This window comes from Geotrypetes seraphini, chromosome 1 (assembly GCF_902459505.1).
Source record: "Geotrypetes seraphini chromosome 1, aGeoSer1.1, whole genome shotgun sequence".
In the NCBI taxonomy this organism is placed as follows: Eukaryota; Metazoa; Chordata; class Amphibia; order Gymnophiona; family Dermophiidae; genus Geotrypetes; species Geotrypetes seraphini.
In genome coordinates this window covers 336,381,889-336,408,711 of record NC_047084.1, presented here as the reverse complement: position 1 = coordinate 336,408,711, position 26,823 = coordinate 336,381,889, and the positions used below count along the sequence as shown (strand labels likewise).

The 26,823-nt window shown below is 42.7% G+C and overlaps 1 protein-coding gene across 2 annotated transcripts in view; it reads left to right on the top strand.

The window, feature by feature from the left end:
* LOC117367053 (E3 ISG15--protein ligase HERC5-like) overlaps nt 1-26,823 on the top strand; it is a 194,553-nt gene that overhangs the window by 34,299 nt on the left and 133,431 nt on the right. For both annotated transcript variants that reach the window (XM_033959271.1, XM_033959279.1), the window contains exons 8-13: nt 3,182-3,273; nt 12,035-12,126; nt 13,612-13,671; nt 19,149-19,254; nt 25,251-25,440; nt 26,589-26,752. In XM_033959271.1, coding sequence (XP_033815162.1) covers nt 3,182-3,273; nt 12,035-12,126; nt 13,612-13,671; nt 19,149-19,254; nt 25,251-25,440; nt 26,589-26,752 — 704 coding nt within the window. The remainder of the gene's footprint in view (nt 1-3,181; nt 3,274-12,034; nt 12,127-13,611; nt 13,672-19,148; nt 19,255-25,250; nt 25,441-26,588; nt 26,753-26,823) is intronic.

Below are 26,823 nucleotides of genomic sequence, written 5' to 3'. Positions count from 1 at the left end.
GGTCCTGCGGGGGGGTGAATCGGACGTCGGGGGGGGCATCAGGCTTTCAGGGTAGGGACAGTACTTCAAGGAGGAAAGGAGAGTCGGGGCGGGCGAAAACAGACTCGGGGTCTCCAGAGGAGAGTCGGGGCGGGCAAAAGGAGAGTCGGGCAGCATGCGCGGTATATAGGTGTGCGCGGTATATAAAAATTTATGTACATAAATATGTGTTTTTTGCGCGCTATACCCGTGTGCGCGTTTTACACGGGTGCGCGTTATCTATGTGAAAATACGGTACTTAGAACAGAGGCCAGGGTTAGGGCATGTTGGCTGAAATTTCCACGTGTTTCTTAATTCTATATACAGTGGTGCCTCACACAACGGACGCCTCGCACAGCGCACGCTGCGCACAACGAACTTTATGTCTTGATTCGTACAACGAACTTCGTTTCACACAACGAAGTCGCCCGAGCTGCATCCTTCCGCGCAGGCACTGCGCTTAACTGCCCTCTCTCCGCCTGGCTCCCTCTTGCCCCCCCGACTCCCCGACACGATCGGGGCAAAAAGGAGCCCAAGCCCTCTTGCCCCGCCGATTCCCCAACTCCCCGACAATATCGGGCCAGGAGGGAGCCCAAGTCCTCCTGGCCACGGCGACCCCCTAACCCCACCCTGCACTACATTACGGGCAGGAGGGATCCCAGGCCCTCCTGCCCTCGACGCAAACCCCCCCTCCCCCCAACGACCGACCCCCCCCAAGAACCTCCGACCGCCCCCCCAGCCGACCCGCGACCCCCCTGGCCGACCCCCACAACCCCCTTCCCCGTACCTTTCTGTAGTTGGCCGGACAGACGGGAGCCAAACCCGCCTGTCCGGCAGGCAGCCAACGACGGAATGAGGCCGGATTGGCCCATCCGTCCCAAAGCTCCGCCTACTGGTGGGGCCTAAGGCGCCTGGGCCAATCAGAATAGGCCCGGGAGCCTTAGGTCCCTCCTGGGGGCGGGGCCTGAGGCACATGGGCCCAACCCGACCATGTGCCTCAGGCCCTGCCCCCAGGAGGGACCTAAGGCTCCCGGGCCTATTCTGATTGGCCCAGGCGCCTTAGGCCCCACCAGTAGGCGGAGCTTTGGGACGGATGGGCCAATCCGGCCTCATTCCGTCGTTGGCTGCCTGCCGGACAGGCGGGTTTGGCTCCCGTCTGTCCGGCCAACTACAGAAAGGTACGGGGAAGGGGGTTGGGGGTGTCGTGGGGGTCGGCCAGGGGGGTCGCGGGTCGGCTGGGGGGGTGGTCGGAGGTTCTTGGGGGGGGGGGCGGGCGTGGGGGGGGGGGGGGGTTTGCGTCGAGGGCAGGGGGGCCTGGGATCCCTCCTGCCCGGAATGTAGTGCAGGGTGGGGGTAGGGGGTCGCCGTGGCCAGGAGGACTTGGGCTCCCTCCTGGCCCGATATTGTCGGGGAGTTGGGGAATCGGCGGGGCAAGAGGGCTTGGGCTCCCTTTTGCCCCGATCGTGTCGGGGAGTCGGGGGGGGCAAGAGGGCTTGAGCTCCCTTTTGCCCCGATCGTGTCGGGGAGTCGGGGGGGCAAGAGGGCTTGAGCTCCCTCTTGCCCCGATCGTGTCGGGGAGTCGGGGGGGCAAGAGGGCTTGAGCTCCCTCTTGCCCCGATCGTGTCGGGGAGTCGGGGGGGCAAGAGGGCTTGAGCTCCCTCTTGCCCCGATCGTGTCGGGGGTGCCAGGGACCACACAGAGTCACCCACCGTACCACCCGATTCGGGTAAGCGCAGGTATCGGTGGGTGGCTTATTTGCGGTGGGGTGCCTTATTTTACATTTTTTTCTAAAAAGGGGGGGCTGTCTTATTTGATGGCCCTGCCTTATCATCGGGGAAACACGGTAGAAAAAAAAAAAAAATGAACAGTTAAGTCCCAGTTTTTGCCGCTGAGACTCTGCCCTCTCTCACTGTAAAATTAGACTCTACTTAGTCTGTCTTTAAATTTAAAAAATGTGTGTTGTTTTAAAAAACAATTATGTTTTTAGATGTATCTAAATAAAAATAATAACCAAAAATTTATCTTTTTTTATGTCATCTTAGCATATTTTATGCTACAGAACAAATTATTTTTTTTAACATGTATTGTTATGGGAAAACGCGTTTCACATAACGAACTTTTCGCATAACAAACTTGCTCCTGGAACGAATTAAGTTCGTTGTGTGAGGCACCACTGTACCAGACCTTTGCAAAGCACTTGGGGTATGAAAAAAAAGTCCACAATGGCAAAACACCCCACTTCTGAGTGTCAAATGTGGAGAGAGGTCAAAAGGGTCTCCAACATCCACTTGATTGCACACAAATTGTATATCACCAATATTCCAGTGGGTAATACTCATCCTTGACTCTTATTTTCACCTCCTCCTTGATGTCTGTCTCAGTACATACTGTTTCATAATTAAACCAAATTCAAAAAACATCACAACAGAAAGTATTTTCACTTATCTTTTAATAAGCAGAATCGCTAGTCTGCCCCGACGGGACCCGTTTTGCCACATAAAGGCTTTTTCAAGGGTTCTTAAGGAGCGCCCCAAGCATGAAAGAACGCTAGAGTGCGCTCCTTAAGAAACCTTGAAAAAGCCTTTAGGTGGCAAAACGGGTCCCGTCGGGGCAGACTAGCGATTCTGCTTATTAAAAGATAAGTGAAAATACTTTCTGTTGTGATGTTTTTTGAATTTGGTTTAATTATGAAACAGTATGTACTGAGACAGACATCAAGGAGGAGGTGAAAATAAGGGTCAAGGATGAGTATTACCCACTGGAATATTGGTGATATACAATTTGTGTGCAATCAAGTGGATGTTGGAGACCCTTTTGACCTCTCTCCACATTTGACACTCAGAAGTGGGATGTTTTGCCATTGTGGATGTTCCCAGTTTACCTCACTACATCATCTTCTACATCTTATTTGAAAAAAAGTCCTCATGACGCACATTGCTGGGACATTTTCAAAGGGGAGACTCTGCAGAGTGTCCACAAAGCACACTCCACGACTGGATCTCTGAAAACTTCCTAATAAAGACAATTGCAACAACATTTTAAGTATTTAAGAAGCGGAAATGTGGAAACATTCACAGGACTGCACAGAAGTCTGCAAATATTCCTTTTTGTTGGGCACGGTGTCCCTGCTAATCTTCACTGATGTGTGTGTTATATTCAATAGGTAGTATTGCATGTACCTCCGAAGATTTATATACTATTGTTGCTGGTGGAGACCAGAGTATCGTGTTCTGCCGAGCAAAGGAGCAAGATAAGGTATTTAACAGACCAGTCTAGGATTCTAGGATGGTGATGTATTAACACTGATGCCAATCTATCCCAAGGCTTAATGTAGAGCATAAACGAGATCTACAGTATAATGCTATTGTGGAAGAGCGAACTTCAGTTTCTCAAAGAGCATGGCAGTGTCCCATCTCTAAGGATAATAGGTACTCGCCGTACCACAATCTTCTCAGTAACTGTGCCTATGATTTGGAATTCTCTTCCTATATATATAAGATCCAAACAAAATATACAGAAGTTCAAAAGCAATCTAAAATGTTTTCTTTTTAAAGATGCCTATAATTGACTATTTGATTTAGTCCAGCAAATTTGTTAACTTTTCCCTACCTTAATATACTTTCCTTTTATGTATCTTTCCTTGATAAATATTGTACTTCTCCCCTCCCACTGTACCACTAAGGTCTTAATAGTTAAGTAAGAAAACTGTCTGACTTATTTGTTTGTCTATAAAAGTTTTTATTATCATTGTACAACGCTTAGTATCCTAGGATAAGCGTTTAATCAAATATATGAATAAACTTGAAACATGAAACTTAAATTTAGCTCTAGATATGCTACGGCTGATGCTGTCTTTAGATTACTATGCATACAAATCTGTATTGTCTATGACAGGGGTGCCGACACTTTTTGGGCTTGCGAGCTACTTTTAAAATGACCAAGTCCAAATGATCTACCAACAATAAAATTTAAAAAAAACACAACGCACACTGTACGCATAGAATTGTTAATTATCATTCCTATTCCGGGGTTTTTTCAGAGTTCAAAGCAGATGACTCTATGCACTGTAACAACCATACAAAAATAGACAAATACCCACCCCCCTCCCTTTTTACTAAACCACGATAGCAGTTTTTAGCACAGGGAGCTGCGCTGAATGCCCAGCGCTGCTCTCGACGCTCATAGGCTCCCTGCGCTAAAAACCTCTATTGCGGTTTAGTAAAAGGGGACCATATTGTAAAATATAGAGAGCAGATATAAATTCAGACACATTTTGATCACTAAATTTAAAATAAAATCATTTTTCCTACCTTGTCTGGTGATTTCATGAGTCTCTGGTTGCACTTTCTTCTTCTGACTGTGCATCCAATCTTTCTTCCCTTCTTTTAGCCTGTATGCTTCCTCTCCTCCTGACCTCATTCCCCCCCACCCCCAACATTTTCTTCTTCTCTCCCTGCCCTCTCTTTCTTTCTCTCTTCATGCCCCCTTTCTTTTTTTTTTGTTTCTCTTCTTTCCTTCTGTCTCCCTGCCCGCCCTCTTTCTCCCTCCCTGCCCTCCCCCAAGCCACTGCCATCGGATAACAGGCCCCCAAAGCCGCCCGCCGCCGGCCAAGCTCTCCTTGCTTCGGGCCCACCAGCATTCCTCTCCCCGACGTCAATTTTGCCGTCAGAGGAAGTTCCGCTGGCCAGAACTTCCTCTCCGACGGCAGAATTGACGTCGGGGAGAGGAAGGCTGATCGGCCCAAGATCGACCTATTGGGAGAAATGCTGCCGGGTCCTGCCTTTGAGGAAACAGAAAGTAGGCAGGACCTGGCAGCAAGAAGAGCAAATCGCAAGCTTCACTGACCTGTTTCCCGCTTTAGCCCGCGAATGGGGCTCTAACATGTGCGTGTCGGCTTCCCTTCTCTCTCCCCCCTCCCCCCCCGGACATAACTTCCGGTTTCAGAGGGAAGAGAAGGGAAGCCGGTACAAGCACACGTTAGCCCCCGGAGCATAAATTCTCCAAGCCGGTTTTTTTTTTGTTGAGCAGCGGAGGCAGCAGCAGAATTCAGGAGCAGGCCAGTCAGGAGGGAAAAAAAGAGAAGGGAAGAAGGGAACCCGCTCTGCGATCGACTGGGGTCACCTGAGCGAGCGACCTGTCGATCGCGATCGACGTGTTGGGCACCCCTGGTCTATGATTACTAGTCTTGTATTATTTTGATTGATTTTTTTATTTTATTTTGCTTATGGAAGGGTAGATAAAAATCAATGTTTGTTTGGTTTTTTTTTTTTAAAGTCAGATTTATTTTCATTTAAATCTGATCATTATTTTTCTTTTTAATAAAATGCTTCTTTTGTTTTGGCTTTTCAATTTTTTTTAAATTGAAATAAATTTTTAATATAACAAAATTCACTTTTGTCTTATCCTTTTTTTCCTTTGATACAATGCTTAACATTTTACTTGCATCATCAGCATGAACAAACCCTCCCCTTTCCCATCCACACCCCCCCTACTATCCCCTTATAAACCCTTATGATGGAAGAATGGGGTAGCATTTATATTCAAAGATTGAGTCCTGTCTCAGATCATTGAACATAAGAATTCAAGAAAGGTCTCAGTCTATGATGTTTTAAAGCAGCTAATTTAGACCAGGGGTGTCCAACCTTTTGGCTTCCCTGGGTTGCATTGGAAGAAAAATTTTTTTCTAGGGCTGCACAAACTAGCTGATGAGCAAAAAAAAAAAAAAAAAAAGTTGAGTAGGTCCCAAATTTGCAATCACTAATATAGAAGATGTATGTATCTAATAATAAACCTTCATTAACGGGATACTCTGGAGAGGAACCCAAAAAAGCAATAATACTTACCCTGATTGAGTGATCCACTACGTGCACCGCTGACAGTGAGAGCAGCCACAGGCTTCCACATCCCCACTCTGATAAGCAGGGATGCGCACTCCTGGTTCTCCCATTCATTTCTAATATAACTACGGTGAGCCTCTTCAGATGTGAGCCTCATCAGAGCGGGGATGCTGAATCAGCTGTCAGTTGCACACGTAGAGGGTTGTTCAGTCAGGGTAGATATTACTGCTTTTTTGGCCTCCCACTTTGACTTAGGCTCCCTCAAAATTAACATTTCCCCTGTTGTAGCTAGTAGGGATCCCCAAGCCTCACCAACTGATGGCCACCTCCTCCCCTCCAACTTCCCAAGTTCTGCAGCTGGCAGCAATATTGCAGAGCTGCTGCCTTCCCTCCTCCCTGCCCCCCATGGCTTTCATGCATGCATGAAAGCAGTGGCAGCTTGAGGATATTGCCATTAGCTGCAAAGCTTGGAGATTTCAGGTTGCCAGACTGGAGGAAGATGTCTTCAGTTAGCAGGGCTTGGGAATCCCCACTATAAATTGCACTCAGGCGGGGAGAAACTTTGGTGCCCATCCACTAATTTGGGGCTCCAGTCCCTCCCCCAAATCAGTTGTATATGACTACGCCACTGAATACAAAAATAATTGTGATGCACATATCCCAAAGCTAACATATTCCAATTAATAAATTCAAAATGCAACAATTTTTTTCTACCTTCTTGTCTGGATATTTTGATTTTCCATCATCTTGGTCCCAGTTTCTTCTTTCTGCTTTTTATCTATCTTTAACTAATTCTCTTTCCAGTGTCTGCTGTACATTTTTTTCTCCTCTTCTCTCTTGTTCCATTTCCTCCTTATGTCTGTCTCCAACATATTAATTTTTCCCTTTCTTAACTTTTCCTTTTCTTTTTTTGCCTCTGTCCACTCAAATTTTGCCTTTCTCATCCTTCTTCTTTTTAAATGATCAGCTAACTCTCAATTCTCCATCTTCTCTCAGTGCCTAGTTCTCCCATTTCCCATCTCACTCCTTTCCCAGCCTCCTGTTTCTTTCTATCTACTCCCTATTTCCACATTTCTACCACTGTACTCACTGCTCTCTCACTCATCTTGTCCATCTCCCTTTTGACCTCATCCATTTGGCTCACCGCTTTCAGAATCCCCATCCCTCTCTATACCTCTCTGTCCCTTTCTTTCCATCCCCTAGCATCTTCTTATCCCAGCTCTCTTCCCTCCTGCCCTCCCATGGGTACATCTCTCCTCTATCCCTATGGTACAACATTTTGCTCCCTCTCTTTCTGGTTTTCTTCTTCCCTCCCCCTTGATTCTGAACAATGAAATGAAGGAAAAAAAGAGACGCTGCATTTCTCTGCCTTCCATCATTTCTCTGCCTTCCATCCACAGGCCTAACATTTCTCCCTCCATCCTTTTCATACCCAGATCCAACTTCTTTCCCTTTCTTTTCCCAACTGCCCCCCATCCCATCTCTCTCCCTGCCTGCCTGCCTCCCCCCAGATCCACCATTTCTCCCTTTCTCTTTCCAATAGTTCTCCCTTCAAGTATTTTTTTCCCTCTTCCTCCACACCACCCCAGGTCCAACATCTCTCTCTTCAGACCATTGCCCACCATCTCTCTCTCTCTCTGTCCTCTGTTTCTGGCCCCATAAGCTCCCCCCCACGCCCAATCTGGCACATCTTTTAATATCCTCCCCCTTTGTACAAAAAAAACCCCAAAAAACAACCCAGTGCAGGAGGCTTCCTCGGCCCAGCATGTTCTCCCTTTCTCTCCGCACCCATGCATCTGTACCTCACTCCTCTCCCACCACCATGTCCAATAATTCTCTCCCTCCCTCTCCCTGCCCAATAATTCTTTCTCCCTCCCTTTCTCTATACCCAACAGTTCTCTTTCTTCATCTCCCCATGTGCACCATCTCTCTTTTCCTCTCTGACACCCAATTCTCCCCTTCAATTCCCTCCCTCACTTCAGCATCTCTTTCCCTCACTCCCTCCATTCTTCCATCCTATGGCTCATGCTCCCCTCCCTCCTTCCCTTCATTCTGTGCCCTAAGTTCATGCCCCCTCCCTCCCTCTCGAGTCCCAACACACCCTTCTCCTTTCCTCCCTTTTATGCCACCCTCCTGAGGGTGTTTACCTTCAAGCTGGCTCCCTCCTCACTGCTACAGTCGTTTTTCTGCTCAAAGCTGCGGGTGACGGCTCCTATGCGCATCCACCAGCTGATCTGGAAGCCTTCTCTCTGACATTGCGATGTCGGAGGGAATACTTCCGGGTCAGCCGTTGCCCTTGGCTTTGATCACAAAAACACTGCAGTAAGAAGGAGGAGGGAGCCGGCCCGAAGGTAAACACCCGGGGGCGGCAGTGAGGAAAATGCCGCATATCTCTCGAGCTGGGCTGCAGGCTTGACACCCCTGATTTAGACATATTCAGTCTTGCACAAAATTTGTAAGCGGGTTGGGACCTCAGGTTGTTTCCATGCTTCTGCTAACAGCAACCTAGCCACAGTAACTATAGCAATTTTTCTATCTAGAAGATATTATCACATATGCTCAATTTCTCAAAACTGTGAATTTGTATCTGCGGAGATAACATACTTCTGCTTCAAAGCAAAAATGTTTAAAATATACAGAGTTGAAGGGCAGGCAGTAAAAATGAAAGTGAAACCTTTTGAGCAGAATACTCCACAAATCTTAGGATCTTTGTGTGATTTATCATATTATTTTCTCCTTGGAGGAGAAAACTTATATTGGCAACAGGCCACAAAAGAGACCCAGTTTGGGAATATTTTAATGATGTTCCTCTACCTATGGGTATTGCAGGTGTGCATGCAAAATGCAAACACTGCAACAAAGAAATCCCAGGCCTGGTGGCCAAAAAGAAACAACCTAAAATACAAAATGTGGAAGTGATACAAATAGGATACAAAATCAAGCCACTTTATTAAAAAGAATGAGGCAACAAAATCCAGAGAGAATGTATATACTAGGGATTAAACACAGTCCATGTTTCGGTAGCATATACCTTCCTCAGGAGTCCTTAAGAAAATAAAAACACAAAGGTTGTATAACATAATTTAATATTAAAGCTAAAATATATGTACATAATGAGGTGAGATATTAATATATGTGCAAATAAATAGTGCGTTGTGTGTAAAGGCATGAAACATGGTGACCAATTATTTAAGTTGTGAAGTGGAAATCTAAAATTATAATAGGGGTATAAATTGAATTTCTAACTAGAATTAAAGTTGGTTTTTTTTTTTAATTGAGATAAAAAAATTTTTATATGTTACAAGTTGAAGCCAAGAATCAACTGAACCATGATGAAGTGAGATTATAAAAACCAGAGAGTAAGAGCTCCTTTTTATCAAGGTGCACTACGGGGGTTAGCGTGTCGGACATTTCATCACGCGCTAACCCATGTGGCAAGCCAAAAAACTAATGCCTCGTCAATGGAGGCGTTAGCGACTAGTGCGGCAGGCGGTTGAACGCGCGGTATTCCGCTCGTTAACCGCCTACCGCACCTTGATAAAAGGAACCCTAAGTAAAAATAGGAATAAGAAAGTGTAACATACCATATATCCTGTGCTGCACCACGTTAAATATAAAAGCAGATATGTTACAAGAGTACCATATCCTATAATCTTAAAAAAAAAAAAAATTAATTAGGTGCCTGAAACTTAAAACATGCCTGAAACTTAAAACATATCCAAAGACTGGACACACATATTTAGCAGCAACACTTAAAAAGGAGGAACAACTGAAAGGATCTAAAAAACACAACAGAGGTCCCGTTGATGCACCAGTGTAATTTCAAATAAACTCCCCTCTTACTAACACGTAGCATAGGTTTTAGCGCTGGCAGTGGCGGTAACTCCTCTGATGCTCATTGGAATTCAATAAGCGCCGGAGCAGTTACCACCGCTGCCAGTGCTAAAACCATGTTGCGCATTGGTAAAAGAGGGGGAAAATTACGTATAAACATAAAACTGCCAATTAGCCTTACTCAGAATACTGAATATCAGATAAGAGAGTGTTACTTAGGTAAACAGAAATAAAATGTTACTTCAGAAACCAGAAGTATAATAATATACTTAGCAGCCACACAAATATTTTACATTAACCAAACCCAGCATAAAAGCACTTTAGAATGAAACAGACCTTACCGTTTGTAAATTAAAAGCTGAACAAACACGCATAGCAGTATGTAAATCTGCAACAATGCTAAAAACTGTCGGGCTCATTACTACTGTGTCTATTACACTCCAGAGGAAATTACATCACTGAAGCAAGTGCCCAAAAAAACTACCTTATATAACTAGCACCGCTTCTCTTTTTTTTTTTTTTTTAGTCAAGGTTTGTTTATTAAAGTTTTACAAAATACAAAGAACGGATGAATACGCCAACAAGATGTATACAAGGTACAAACATCCAAAAAGAAATTTTTAAGTGATTGCATATCTATGAGATGGGAGAACATCCATTTCAATAACTTCATATGAGATAAGATAAACATGTGCCTAATAGGTATTCTTAACATCCGGGAGTGAGAGTAAGTATGAATCAAAACACAACAGGAATAAATGCATAAAACAATATAATCCAAATGAATAAATAAATAAGTGAAAAAATAAATAAATAAAGCTAAACAAAGAGGAAATGCAATCCTTGAAAAATATTCTGGTATCATGACAAAACAAAAAACGGAAGCAGGAATATCAAAATTAATTTGAGTGCAAGTATAATTTTAATGCATTCCATTTGATGTCGAAGCGGAGAAACCTATTGGAAGCTTTAGCTAAGTATGCTTCGGTTCGATAGGTAGAACAAACCAAGTTCCACCAGTGGGTATATGAGACTTTAGCTAAGTCTTTCCATGAAGATAGGAGAGCTCTGATAGCTAGAGTAAATAAAAGATCTAGTAAGAAATGATCAGAGTCAGGTATCATATCATTAAGTGAGAAAGATTTCAGTAGAAGCATTTGATATGTCAAGTCAATATCTATGTGGAATATGGAGCAAATTGTGCTCCAAACTGAGGACCAAAAAGAGCTAATACAGGGACAGGAGAAGAGAAGATGATTTAGAGTGCCATCTGATAGATTGCAGGACCAACAAGTCTTAGAAAAGGAGGGGTTAATGCGGTGAGATTTCATGGGCGTCCAAGTGGCTCTATGTAGTAAGAAGAATGATTGTTGTATGATGGATGCAGAGCGAGAAGTGTGGAAGATAGATTTACATATGCTTGTCCATGCCTCATCAGATATAGTAGTGTGCAGGTCCGATTCCCAGGAGGATCTCAGGGAGGACAGTGGATATGACGTAATGGATTTTAGGAATTTATAAAATTGAGAGGCTGTATGACCCAGTGCTAAATATTGATTAGCAAGGGTAGCTAATGTAGGGATAGGTGTGAACACCACTGAACTGAGGCCAGCTTTTTTCACAGAAGATTTCAGTTGCAACCAGCGGAAAAAATTTTTCTCATTAATTGCAAAGTCAGACATTAGTTCACTAAAAGTGAGAAACGTCCCATTCTTGTGGCAAATGTCTCCTATATCCCAGATGCCCTGATTATACCAAAAAGGCCATGAAACAGATCTGCCATCGATTGTGATGAGTTTATTAAACCAAATGGGACAATAGGCAGATCCGCTCCAAGGTACTTCTAATTGTTGGTCCAAATCAGTAAGGACTTTAAATGAAGCCCTCATGATGGGATTTTTGGATATATGGGGAGGGTTAGCTGTACCCATCAATCTGGAAAGAGGGAAGGGGGATGCAATGGAAGACTCCAATCGCAACCAGTTAGGACTGTCTAGAGAAGAGGAAGAGGAAGAGATCCATTCGGCCCCTTGGCGGAGAAGGAATGCTTTATGATAAAATGCGAGGTCAGGAAAATTAACACCGCCCAAATGATACGGGGCTTTCAGTTTTTGAATGGAAATTCTGTGGGGTTTATCATTCCATAGGAAGTGAGTTAGTAGAGACTCCATCTGTTTTTATGAAACTTTCTCTCTTTTAAAGTTTTAAGAAAGACCATATTGATTTCAATTTAAATCAATCTCTTTCATCCCCCAGTCCCCTGTTGCAGTGGTGGTCTGTATTTACACTAAGCCATGGAGACCTGCATGTAACTTAATTTTTTTGACTTTTCTGTTTCTTTGCAGAACCCAAATAGAAGGATTGCAACTGTGGAAGAGAATATGGTGGATAAATGGATTGCTAATGGGAATTCTAAAAAGTTGCATAAAACAAGAGGGTAAGTTCCTGCAGTTGTATTTTTACTATTTGAATATAATATACATTTTTATATATTTCTCCGGGAAGCTTCAGGGCATTTCAAAATACTGTGGTGGAAAGTATAATTTCCATGAAGGAGACTGGAGGGGGCAATATACAGAGTCTTCTGTTCAAATCAGCATCATGCATTTCTGTGGACTGCAGTGATGGTGGAGAAGGAGGCCTCCCATAACTACTGTTGCTTTCTAGGGATATTCCTCTCCAGCTATGAGCCAGTATTCCTACGAGAATATGGAAGCCAATGAAAGACAATGACCTCTTGTATAACACAGTAAAAACTAAACAAGCAAACTGTAGAAGAGCCAAGTATGGGAAATATGGTTAGAAGTATTGCAGTAGAGATTTGATAAGTGAGAAGGTCATCGGTTGGCTTGTAGTTTTTTAACCAGATTTGCCATCCTGCTGTTCTCAGAGAAATACTCCTTTCTTTTCTCTCCTCCCCCTTTTATGATCTTTCCTCCTGTTATACTCGGTTGTGACACAAATTAAGAAAAATTATTTTTCTTTTCATATTTGATCTCTTTATATTATTATGGAAATTTCTCTACTGGAATTATTGTATTAATGTAATGTTGATTTTGATTTGGTCTTTTTGTATTTTGATAAAATTTTCAATAAAATTTCATGGAAAAAAAAAGAACTATATAAATCTTAGCAATGCAGACAATGTTGGAATTGCCCTCCTCAGGGGTTTTACTAAGTGCTACAGTATCATCATAAAGTTAACTGGATAATAGATTATTTTTATTTTATTTTTATTTATGTGCATAAATTTAAACCAGATAGCACTGGCTATTGGCAATGTCTGGATCTGTGTAGTCCACACACCTAGCACACTCCCATTTCTCCTCCCAGACTCAAGTTCACAACCAGACATTTCAGATATGTGGTCAAAAATTTGATATAAGCAGCACCTAATGCTTTTTTTTCCTGGGTAAACCCTAAAGTTCTTCAGACAAAGTGCTTTGAGTATCAGTCTTTTTATATTCAGATACAAGGATTCAGGATGATTCTCTGAGGAGATAACATTTATGAAACAATATACATTCTAGAAAGTGATTCATCCAGAACATTACAGTTGCATTATTTTTTTTTTTTTGCTCTTTTCTAGTCTTATTTAATTCTTTTTCCAGTATACTTCATCTGTAGCCTGAATGTGGTCTGATAAGAAACAATAACTCTTATTAAGGCCCCAATGCACAAAAGGTTTTCTTGCAAATAAGATTGTATGCTAATGTGCTGAGCATCGCTAGTTAAAAAAAAAAATCACTCCCACCAAGGTATTTTATACTGTGATGCCTGGAGCTTTTTGTGTTTTTTTACTTGGATTTTTCAAATCTTATTTTGTTCCTATGAGCGTTCACATCTCTGCTCTGAGCTGTATAGATTGACAAGTTGATAATTAATATCTGATTTTGTTTTGTTTTATATTTTTAAATTCTAGCCAAATTGACTTGATTTTCTCATCTGCGGCTTGTATCAATGGAAGTTTTTTGAAACAAAGGTAAGGTTTTCCTCCCTTTTTGAGTTAAGTTGTTGAAGGCATGTAGGCCCTGATTCTATAAAGTCCACCTAAAGTTAGGCACCAATATCTGCACCGATTCTATAAAACTTAGGTGCTCATTATTGAATCAAACTTATCCCCTCTTCTACAAAACTGCGCTAGCAGTTTCTAGCGCGGGGAGCCATGCTGGTTGACCCGCGCTGCTCCCGACGCTCATAGGGTTCCTATGAGCGTCAGGAGCAGCGTGGGCCATTCAGTGCGGCTCTCTGCACTAGAAACTTCTTGCACAGTTTCGTAGAAGAAAGTGTTGTCTAAGCATGCTTAGGTGGCGCTCAGCATCCCAACACTTAGGTGTCCCCCAGTTTATGCCAGGATTTTCTATTCCTAAAGTTAGGTGGTGATATCTGAGTCTTGACAGCAACTAATTCACAAAGGGTTGCCTAATAAAAAAAAAAACAGGCCCATGATCTGCCCCCTCACCACGCCTACTTTTACTATAGGCATGTTGGACTAGGCGCCTACTTTTTATAGAATCGCGTTTTTATTGAGTTAGGCACCTAACTTTCAATTAAGTCCAATTATGTAAGGCTGATTGTGAGATGTTGAGTGCCAATATCAGCACTAATTAAGCCTATCGCTCAATTAAAGTAGGTGCCAATATAGGCACCTTTATAGAATCGGAACCATAATGTTGTCCTAGAGCTGGATAGAAGAAAATGTTTTGGTAAAAATCGGTTCACAGCTTTAGTTAACTCTAATTTGAATAGTTACCAAGTTTGATGAGATGAATTAGTCATATGAATGGTAACTGTGTCAAAATAAACATCGAGACATACGGGTGAATCCAAATAATATTTAGAAAGCACAAAGTTACTTAGATAAATTAATGCTTTAATGCCAACAAGTTCAGAGGACGAACTGATGCTAACCCCCCTCTTTTACGAAACTGCGCTAGCATTTTCTAGCGCGGGGATCCGCGCTGAATGGCCCACGCTGCTCCTAATGCTTATAGGAACTCAATGAGCATCGGGAGCAAAGCGGACCATTCCGTGCGGCTCTCTGTGCCCTCTTTGAGCTAAACCGCTAGTGTGGTTTCATAGAAGAGTGGGTAAGTTCAAGTATTTTTCCCAAGACCTCAAACACCCAAGACACTGCTATAATTTGTCTTCATGTCCTTATTGGGGTGAAGTGTTCACCATTGGTCTTGTATAGGTTTAAACTGTTTTTGACTATTTTTAACAGGCTGAAAATTAGCTATCTGGTGTGTAAACATATTCAAAAGGTCTATAAGAAGAGTACATCGTAAGCCCTGTTGAATGGTGTGAGAGCAGAGAACGTTTCACCTTTAAAGCATAATAAGCAATGGTGTTACCCCTCGAAGAGACTAAGGCCCAGATTCACTAAAGATAGCGATTCAATCGCTGTTGACCGATTCCTGGCTGATTTTAAAACAGTGATTGATTCACTATCTCTTTTGCATGCAAGTGAGCCCTGACAGTAAGTAGTGACAGAAGAAGCAGCCTGGGAGGCAACCTGAATTTCAGTAAGCCATTCATCAAGTGAGCCTATTGAGTCTCAGCCTCTTCGAGCCTGTGGCTCGGCTTCTGGATTTATCCTCGGAGGTCAGTGCCAAAGTCCATCAGTTCTGTTCGCCTTTAAGTCTGATTTAATATCCTGCATCCAGGAACAAATCTCGGATAGTGGATCTTAAGCTTGTGCCACAGGAGCCAACTGACTGAGTAGGTCTGTCTGAGTATCGCTTATTGGGATAGATTCCAAGCTTTGCGAGCCTTCTCTGACCAGTTTGCGAGCCTTCTCCAACCCTGACCTGATTTACTAACCTCCTGGCCGATCAACCTCCCACCCGATCCAATCCGTCCATGCAAATGAGGAGAAATGGCATGCAAAGTAGGAAGGAACACCGATTGGGCTGGCCGATCAAAAAAGAAGCGACTGCTGAGGACCAGTCACTCACATCCTTGCCAACTGTCCTGCTCTGTGCTGCCCTGAAATCCCAGCCCTGAAACCATCAAAATAAAACATCTCCCTTGTGCAAAAAAGCGCCCTGCTTTCTGCCGCACTGCCTCTCTGCCAGCCCATGGTTTTAAATTGCGATTTTAACCCGTGGGTTTGAAGCGTGTTCTGTTCTGTAGTCTGGCTGCAAAGCGAAGTCCTAAAACAATAATTTGAGTTGTTGGGCAAGCAATTTTTAACTAGCAAAGCCTTGAAGATGTCAATCAAATAACTGCTAGCATATAATGAAGTGCATTCCACTTTGCAACCTTTCCCCTGTAGCGCTGATAGGGTAGACATTTTAGATAGTGGGTGGGGCTTCCCAGGGTCCCTGCCTAAACGCAGAGCGGGAGCAGGGCTCATGAAGTTGAAATGCTTCCTGCACATGCGTCTCAATAACTCTACAACAGGGATCTCAAAGTCCCTCTGAAGTAAACGCTGCTATGTTTACCTCATTGGAATAACTACAAGACGGCATTGTATCTTCCAAAACAGACAATATTTGTTTATTGTTAGTATAAAAACTATAAGTATTACAGCAGCAAAGGCATAATAGAAAAATGTATTGTCAGTTCAGAATATGCAATGGAGAGAAGAATTTGCATCCATATGCTTAGCAGGGGGCTAGCAGTTCCCCGTAGCATAAGTAAGTGAATCTCTCTGGCTCTACCTAAAATACACGTGATTTTTATACAGAGAAATTCTTCCTATGTTCCAAGAAAGTCCATCCCCGAATTCTGGTTATGTAATTCCCTATTGGTACATAAAATAATGTATAGCTAACTCTTCCTCTCCGTCCACGCCTCTCTCACCTCCATCCCCCTCCCCAGTAAAAGGGGGGGCTTTGCAGAAACAGAGAACTCTTGGTGAACTTTCTTCTTTCAGCACTGAGACATGTAGATGCTAATTAGTGGTTTTACAATTCTGTGCATATTCGGGATGGCGTCCTTGTATGATGAAAGTTGGCAAAGGTGACCTTTCAACAATCCAGCTGTTTGGTTCCCGTAACTTGGTTCAGAGAAAGGGAGCAAATGTTTTGGTTCCAAGTTCTCTCATCTCGCTACACCCACATGAGCAGGGCTCCTTGCTCATTATAAAAGTTTTATGGCTTTCTAGGGTGCCTGGCATATGAAGTCATACAGCACTGATAACAGTTCAGCAGAACCTTGAAGGAATATCCTCCCAGCAGGGAATGGAAACAAGAACATCATTGTTAGCATTGCAAAGGCTGCAGATGTTTACAGACAGCAAGGTACAGGCTGGGCCTGGCTATGGGAAAATATAGGTCTGTAGTGTCCAGCATATACAAGTGAGAATATAGGTCTGTAGTGTCCAGTTGAATCATCTGTATGTCCAGGGTATGCATGTCACCTCCTTGAGGGCCGCAATCCAGTCAGAATTTTCCCAATGAATATGCATTGAAAGCAGTGCATGCACATAGATCTCATGCATATTCATTGGGGAAATCAAGAAAACCTGACTGGATTATGGCCCTCAAGGAGGGACTTTCAGATCCCTGCTCTACAACGATCCGTGAGATTGCTTGTGGGCATGTGTCCAATCAGATCATTTGAATGGGAACATTTTAGTGAATCGGTCACCCAGCAAGACTCAGCCACGGATTGGATCAGAAAGGTGAGTTTAATGAAGCTAGGCCATTGTTGGATCAGAGCTCTGCAATGGGCTTAGGCGTCGGGCATCCTGAGTAAGCAAATTCCGCTAAATCCACAGATCGCTTTTTTGTTTACAAGTCACCTAGGCTTACTATAAGAAGTAAGGGCTTTAATAGATATTGATCTAACTACTCAGATTGCTGTGATTCTTACATGATCACAAAGTTTGCCCGGAGCTGTGCTTTTAAGCTGCCATTAGATCCGATGACATTTCCTCCTTGTGGTTTCACTTTCACTCTTTGTTGGTCTTTTCTATTTCATCTATTGCTGAATGACTGGGGGCAAATGGATTGCATCTAAATATGGAAAAAAAAATTAGTTGATAATTTCTCATAACTAGAACATTTCTCCTGGAATGTGCTTGTGTCAGGAGTGCAATGTTTGCTGAAATCTAATCTAATCCTTAGGTTTGTATACCGCATCATCTCCACGTTCGTAGAGCTCGACGCGGTTTACAGTAGGAGAAATAGGAAGGAACTACAACAGAGGGTTAGAGGTAGAAGTGAGAAGAAAATTTACAGGACTTGGGATGGCAAGATATAAGAGTTTCCTTGATTCCTAAGTTGGAGGGAGACTTACATTTTTTGAGAAAAGCCAGGTTTTCAGATGTTTGCGGAAAACTTGGAGAGAGCTCAAGTTCCGAAGAGGGGAGGTAAGGTTGTTCCAGAGCTCAGTGAATTTGAAGTGGAGGGAGGTCCCTAGCTTTCCTGTATGGGAAATGCCTTTTAGCGAGGGGAAGGATAGTTTTAATTTGTGGGAGGATCTGGTGGTATTAGGGTTTGAGGAATTCCAAGAAAGAGGGATAAAGGGAGGGAGGATACCATATAGGATTTTGAAAGTTAAACAGGCGCATTTATAGTGGACCCTGGCGATTATCGGAAGCCAGTGGAGCTTGGCCAGGAGCGGGGAGACATGGTCAAATTTACTTTTAGCGAAGATGAGCTTGGCCGCGGCATTCTGAATCCGTTGGAGTCTGTGGAGGTTTTTCTTAGTTAGGCTTAAGTAGATAGAGCTACAATAGTCCAATCTGATATATTCGTGTCCACATTCTTATATCATAAGAGAGATTCCTCATCGATTGGCCAGTAAGTCTAGAGAAACTTTACAAAGGTTTTAAATAGAATGTTAAGTCATACTTTTTATACCAAAGAATTGTTATTAATGATTTTGGATCTTCTAGAAGATTGATCAGGAATATCTGTTCTTTTAACATAAGGAAGAGGGCAAGAGTATACTGTTAATTTCAATAGATATTGGACCCACTTAATACAGGCACCTTCTGCTGAAACATGGTTATGTTGTGATCCTACTCTTAACTCTCTTGGCTGGTTCCAATTTCCATTTTCTTGTTTCACATTTGCAAGATTTGTTTCTTTGTTTTAGAATGTTTCCTCTTTGTATTGTGGATTTTTAAAGCACTTTTTTCCTATCTGTTCAGAAGTTAGATATTTGGATGTCTTTAGTAATGCTACCTGGAGCATCTAGAAAGGAGAAAAGATGAAAGAAAAGAAGGGGACAGGAGGAAAATGGTGGAAAGAAAAGGGGACAAGAATCTTTGGAAAAACAATAAAGCTATCCTGATAATACAAAAGGGGAGTTCTATAATAAGTAGTTAGTACCACAGATCTTTCCTCATGCCTTAGAGTTTGAAACTAGTGTTCTCCTTTAAGGCCAGCTTGGTTTAGCCTTGATGCTGTATATGCTACAAGGTGAAGGGGGGGTTTGTTCTTCATCTCTTGTGTTAATGAGCAAAGAGACTGATTTATTTCTCTCGCCTTCTCTCCTCCCCAGTAATGATGAACACTTCAGAACTTCCAAGGGGATATCTGGGCTGGATATGGCTGCAATTTCTCTCTTCTTTACGAAGCTTCAACAGAAGCTTCGAGTATTAAAGCAGGTAAGTCAACAGCTGCGGGAGTCCTTTCATTTAGCACTCCGGGACTGGTATAATTATAAACAATTACATCACTATATCTTTTCTCTGCCTCGCACTGCTTTGCTGGAAGAAACACAGGAAAAACTATCGGAATCTCTGTTTGACTGCCCAGGTTCCTATTCCACGCCAGTTTCATCATCAGTTTTTGCAGGAATTGGCAGGAGACCTAGACTGTGCAGCGGTGGCAGCTCGTTGGACTATGGATTTCCAGGTTCCTATATCAGCGGAGGTTATAAAACGTAGTGTGAAACTGGGCCCTCGAGCACTACAATCTTCAGCAGAATTGGAGCATTACTACAAGTTTTTGTTGCGGGCCTTCTTTGCCCCGACTCGAGTGTATCGGGCACGCCTCTGTTATTCGAATTGTTGCCCTCGATGTGGGGCACCCCGAGCTACTTTGGGACACATGTTCTGGTCCTGTCCAGGCATAAAGGCCTTTTGGCAAAGATTGGGCAATCAGATTGCCTTGATGTGGAACTGTTCCTGAAGGCCTGTTGATGCTTTCCTCTTTACTTTGAAACTGTCCTTGTTCCCTGTGCGAAGGGGTAGCGCGACTTATGGACATTAAAACCATACTACAATGTTGGTTGTCGCCCCAGACTCCAACCCTGATGCACTGGTGGACTCTGATGATACAGTTAGCTGGGTTTGAACGTCAAGCTCTTCCCACTTTACGCTCTAATCGGGGCACTTTGTTTCTCCAGTGTTGGTTACCGTTCTCTGCTACATTGAACCCAAGTGCCAGAAGTAGACTGTTGAACTGATACACATCACTCCATTTTTGGAGTTGGTAGGGTGGCTGTTCCCAGGATGGGTGGGAGGGACAGGAGGGGGGGGGGAATTTTTGTGGTTGTTGCTATAAGCTGTTTTTGTGTTGTGTTACGTTTGTATTATTGAAATTGAAATAAAAATGATTTAAACATAAAGCAGGTAAGTGCAGGAGGAAAGAAGCGTCATCAGAAAGATTTGACTAAGTTGGAAAGGATCTGATTACTTAACCTATTTTAGCATTTTGTGGGTGACGGGACAAAAGCGCGCAAGACAAATGCGAGCAGACAACTGAGAGCAAGACTTCAGCGCGCCACTCTAAAAGCTTATTTTAAAGGGCTCCGACGGAGGATGCGGGGAGGGGAATCCCCCCCACTTTACTTATTAGTGTTCGCACTGCCGTGTTGGAGGGGCGTGGGGGTGTAACCCCCCATTATACAGAAAACTTAACTTTTTACCTATTTTTTTGGAAAAGTTACATTTTCTGTATAATGGGGGGGTTACAACCCCCCAAAACCACCCCCAACGGCAGCGCCAACACTATTAAGTAAACTGGGGGGTATCCCCACATCCCATCAGAGTCCTTTAAAAGAAGCTTTTAGAGCGGCGCGCTGAAGTCTTGCGCTCAGTTGTCCGCTCTCAAATGTCGACACGCGTTTGTCTCGCGCTTATGACTATAAACCATTTTGTGTGTATGAAAAACAAGCTTATAAATTAGACACTAAAACACTCAAGAGGCTTGGAGAGATTTGGGCTGCTTTTTTTCCAGTAGATGGAAAAACCTTTTAGTATATCATGCCCAAAGTGATGTGGACAAGGAGAATTGAACAGAGATATTATATAAAACAATTCATTTCACACTTCCATCAGGTAAACTTCAACCTGGTTTCAGTTTGAAAAAATGAATGTGAAAATCCTGTTAAGTCCTACAGTGACTTCCTCTCCATCAGATCATCCCATGCTTTCTTGAATTCAGATACAGTTATCGTCTTCATCCACCTCCATTGGCAGACTGTTCTGTTTCAAATTGAGTGGACTTGCAAGGTGTTACTATTATGGGGGGGGGGAGGGATACAGAACACACAACATTGGAGAGGCTCCTTGAGCATAAGAAAAAATTTGCGGGTAGCAAATATGCTTGTACAGAAAGTTTTCTATTGATGTTATGGACCTCTACAGAATCGCCTCAACCCAGAATGTAGGAAAGAGCATTACTTGAGGTTGCTCTAATGCAGGGGTGTCCAACCTTTTGGCTTCCCTGGGCCGCATTGGCCAATAAAAATGTTTCTGGGGCCGCACAAACGCTGCAGCAAGACAGAGGAGGGAGCTGGCAAGATGGTAAACACCCAGGGGCAGCAGAGGAAAACACTGCATCGCCCTCGACCGGGGCCACACAATATCCTTCACGGAGCCGCATGCAACCCTCGGGCCGCAGGTTGGACACCCCTGGGAGCTTAGAGCATCACACTGAGTAACTAGCATCATTAAAGAACTTGTACTACAACTTATGTAAATGATTCCAGCCTCAATTGTATGAGCAACGTTTCTACCCCATAAAACTTACTCGGGGAAGGCTAGGCAGAACAAGTACACCTGTTGGGGTGGGAGGGAATGAAATGAAATGAAAATCTGTTATTGCCCTTTGATCCTAACTTTTATTCATGTCAGTTCTCTGTTGTGTACTGATAAATGTTACTGTTTGGTCTAGTGTTCTATAGAATGTGTTTCAGAGTTCTGTACCTTCTTGATTCTCAAAAAATATTATATTAAAAAATAAATATCATTAAGATTGCTGGATGCTGGGGAACAAGATGGCGGCGGCGTGTTAGCAGTCAGTGCAAGTGCTCCGTCTTACCTTTTGCCTTTACTTCTTTTTCCTGGGTCCCAACTGCACCAGCGTTTCGGGACCATGCCTCACAGCAAACGTAAGGGCGTTATCTGGCTGGACCTTTTCACAGCCAGACGAACGCAGATGGACCACTTCCTGACATGCTCACCATCCGTATTAGGTGGGGGAATCCCTGCTGTAGCTCTGGTGGAAGGAGACACCGGAGCCATGGGGTTCGAGACATCGCTTCCCCCCCAGCAGCACGATCGCTACCGAACCCGGCAGTGGAAGGCGTGGGCGGTGTGAGTCCCGAAAAGCCGATGAGCTCACACGGAGGAGGGCACCAGGCAAACCCAAGATGCTGAATTAACTACCTATCGAGGAGCGGAATTTGCCGACTCCTCACAGACGGTGGCACTTCAAAGCATATGGAAAGTCCTCCAGAAGTTGGAAGCTGCTTTTACAAAATCTGCAGCAGACATGCTGAATGTTGTGAGTAAACTGGATGATTTGACTACGATTCAAAATATTAAGACAGAAACTAATATAAAATTTGAAAAAAATGAAAGATTTCTTCATTGCAAAATGTTTCTTCAATTGTGGTAAAAGATAGACTTTTTCATCAAAGGAAAATCGAACTGGAGAACTATAACAGGCGTCTTAACTTGCGTATATTGAATTTTCCTAAAGTTGCTTTCGCTACACCGATTGAAACTTTTAAAAACTATTTGAGAGAGGATTTGAAATTCTCCTCTGAACTTTTGCCACCAGTAAATAAAATGTATTACTTGCCTAGGAATTTAGAAAAGTTGCCTCCTAATCAACTTGATAACCCTCAATCAATGGACTTCAATAATATAACAGGTATATTAGAAAGCTCCCAGGAAGAAATTGAATACCGTGGAACGTTGATAATTTCCTTAGTGTTTGAGCAGGACTTGAATGCAATTATGAAGGCTTTCTTTCATTCTTCACAGAGTTTCTTTATGGGTCAAAAAGTTTGGATATACCCAGATGTTACAAAGGCTACTCAAGACTGCAGAAAGTTGTTTTTAGCTATGCGGGATGAAGTATTAAAAATGGGAGCCACATTTCCACTTGGTTATCCCTGTAAATGCCTCTTAAGATATGCTGGGACTAAGTATGTCTTTTTTGTACCAGAACAGCTTCGACACTTCTTGGACACAAAGAAAGTTATTAATTAATATGAAAGTGTTGCAGAAAATTTAGGCTGTATGCCATTGCTTCAGATTTATGTTATGATTTGTTTAAATTAATGGAGACCTCCTTGTCTCATTTATTTCTTGTTCCCCGCTAGTTATAATAGAGGTCTAAGAAGGAGTTTTAATAATTATTTTGAAAATGAATAAGGGTTCTCCCTTTTTCAGTTTTTCCTATATAGTTATTTAATACTTTATGGTTTCAATTAACTGTTTTCCTTGGCTGTTTAAAAATGATATTCCGTATTGCTGTAACAAGTGGATTTTTGTATATTTGATTTTAAATTTTTTAAATTAAAAAATTAAAAAAAAAAAAAAAGTTTGCTGGATGCTGATTCTCCTTCCTTGGAGCAGTGGAGAGCACTAATGATTCAGCTTCTTCAGGTGGAGAGGCATATAGATTCTCCTGGTGGGAAAGTCTTACAATCTACCTGGGAACCTTTTCAAAATTCATTGACACCTACTGTTTATAGTTGACTGTTGAGTTTGTAATCCATGTTATGTATTTATTTATCAACTACTCTTATGAATCGACTGAATATCACCTTAATGCTTAAATTTATAAATTAAGGTGATATTCAGTCGATTCATAAGAGTAGTTGATTGATCGTGATCCCTTTCGGCTGGATAAAGACTGAATTTTACAAGTGGCCATTAATATTTGCTTTAAATGTATTTATTTATGTCATATATCCAACAACTTAAGCATCTTGTTATTTCTGGGAAGGAGGAACGGGTTGATTGTGGGAAGGGAGTGGGGTGAAAAATATGTCTCTATATTATTGCTACTTTGTCCTGTTGATATTTTGGATCCTTTATATGATTTGGTTGAAGTATTATATACCTCTTGTCTAATAAACATAAGAAAAAATACCATCTTGGAAAACCAGACCAAATGTAGTCCATACATTAAAAAAAACTTAAGAACAGCCTTACTGGGTCAGACCAATGGTCCATCTAGCCTAGTAGCCCGTCCTCATGGTGGTCAATCTAGGTCATTAGCACCTGGCAAAAACCCAAAGAGCAGCAACATTCCATGCTACCGATCCAGGGCAAGCAGTGGCTTCCCCCATGTTTGTCTCAATAACAGACTACGGAGTTTTCAGCCAGGAAATTGTCTAGACCTTTCTGAAAACCAGCTATACTATCTGCTCTTACCACAACCTCTGGCAATGTTAGTTAAAAACTGAGATGAAAGAGACTACTAGAGCCAAAAGACTGTCTTTTTAGAAAATGAGAATGATCCAAATGAAGAAAACAGGAAATAACATAAGCACTGACAAGTTAAATGCAAAGCTCCTCATTAGTCCAATCTTACAAATTTCGATTCAGTTTTATATTAATTCAGTATATAACAAGCAGACAACTTCACTAGCAGAAAGCTGTCAGCTGACAATACTATGTTTTAACTATGCTGCATCAGGGAAGAGCTCCTGCAGAATAGATGATTAACAGCAAATTATATTGGGAAAAAAAAAGACGACTGCAGATGGTGAATGATGAAATGCATGTGTGCTTGTTGACTATCAAGCTACGTTTTGAGTTCATTTGCACTCAGAAACAAGCACATCCATCGCATTGATTAGCAATTCTATTCTATCTACTTTTGTTTCACCGTTGTTACAATTACCCATATGTAGCTTAAAGAACTTTAAATAAATAACCCTCAAATTTAATTCTTTGTTGGGTTTGCAATTTTATAATTTCAATTAAAATGTACCTCGTAAAACATTCTAATAAATAAGTTTGAGAGACACTGGTGTCAGACCAAAGTGTGTCACATATGTGAGCATTGCCCATCAGGTGTGACCTGACTGAAAAAATGTTGAAAACCACTGCTCATGTGTATATAGCCCCTTTTATAAAATGGCTTTTACTCCTGTATGCCAATCTACACATGTAAAAGCTGCTATTTGCACATAGGAATGCTTCTAAAATAAGGCAAAATGATTTCCTGAAGGTCCATAGTGTGCGTCAATAGAAGCAGAAATTGAAGAGGCTTTCCTGAGTTCCCAGTTCAGTTCTCTAACCACTAGCCTACCCTGCTAGCTGCTTATATGTATTTTTCTTAGAATATATATAATCTTGCTGTGGTAAATGCCTTCCTCTGTGGAAGTAAACATTAATGTGTGTTTTTTTAGGTGACGGTTGCTGTCATGACGCTGCTGCCCTTGCTGCCTCCCTGTCCTGTTTCTGCAGAAGCTCTTCGAGTGTATCTGATCATCCCTGAGCTTATCCGGGTGCAAGGTCAGGCTGGTGACTGTGACACACTCATAAACCTGCTGGTAGAAGCTATCCTGAGACTAAGGCCAGAAGCTCAACAAATACTAGGTGAGGTTTCTAGAGAGCTAGACAGAGGGTCTCTTGCCTTCAAGGTGCAGTTATGGGACACGTCTCCTGTTGACAGAATCACATGACATTTACAGAACACACCTTCCCTTGGTGGGACAGTATGTCTCCTGCTACAAAATTTGAGAGGGTAGATCTAGACTGGATGGAAAGGGGTGATTTAAGAGAGGAGGGATATGTAAAAGAGGACTGAGCAATGGGAGGTAGCCAAGAGAAAGAACTAATCATATTCCTGGAGCATATAGTAGATATTTACAATCTTGTGCCAATATAATGAAGTTACTCGCTTGTAGTAGGTGTTCTGTTACATCTACTCCAGATTTCTTTCATATGGTGTTCAATCTCAACCAGTGAACCAGGTTTTGTAGAAGTTATGCTCGCAGCTTTCAGCACCTCCCACATTGCAGTAGAGTATAATGCCTCCTTCAGTTTTTTTCCTTTTGCAAGCGAACCGTGCAGAGGTGTTTCTGATCTGCTTTGCTTTTTTTTTCCTCTTTTGCATCGAAAGTTCATTTTTTTTCCGTGGCTTTGGTGCCTTGAGCCCCCTTATTCAGGAGATCTCTGCCTGGGGATTGATGCAGGTTCCGCGGAGCTGAACTGCAGCTTCTCAGAACAAACCTTCGGGTGGACCTGTGGAACCAGCCTTCTCTGTGCCAATTCAGAGCTTGGGGTCTGTTCCCCCTGGGAGCCAGCTTGCCTTCTGAATTTTTTTAAAGCACAGGCTGATGGCACCATAAGTAACCCTGCCCCCCTTGTGGTATCTAGAGTGCCAGCTGTGTATTTCCAGCCCCATTGTGCTTCGAGGTTCAGTGGAGGTCTTGGTTGGGGTCAGTCTGACTGGCAGTCCAAAGATTTCAAGGGACCAGGTGGACTCTTACGGTCTCCTATTTTGATGGTCCTAGCCTTTCTGCAAGTCTGTTTGGAGAAAGGCCTGGCAGTGGCTTCCCCCAGTTCCTTTAGTTTCCCGGTAATGCTCAACCAAGGCTTCCTCTATTGTCTTTGTTTCTTGCTGAGCTACCCAAACCTTAGCTAAGGAAGGCAGAATGGTTAAGAACTGTAAAAGTACCTCGGTTATGCCCAGAAATGTGTGAACGCAATATCTACAGATCTAAACCTTTGTTCCTTTACAGAATCCCTTTGGGTCAGTCTTCCAAAGTCATTTTTCCAGACCCTTGTGAGAATACACCAGCAGGCAGCTAACAGATACCTGTACCAGCTGATAGAACCTCGATACTGGCAAAGAATAGATGCTCAGATCCAGAGGACTGCGGCAGTTCTCCAAATTCTTTACCAGGTGCAAATGCTTGGGGGGTTTTTCTCAACAAAAGATGTTCTAGATATTGATGATGTGTATTGTCTTTAAAT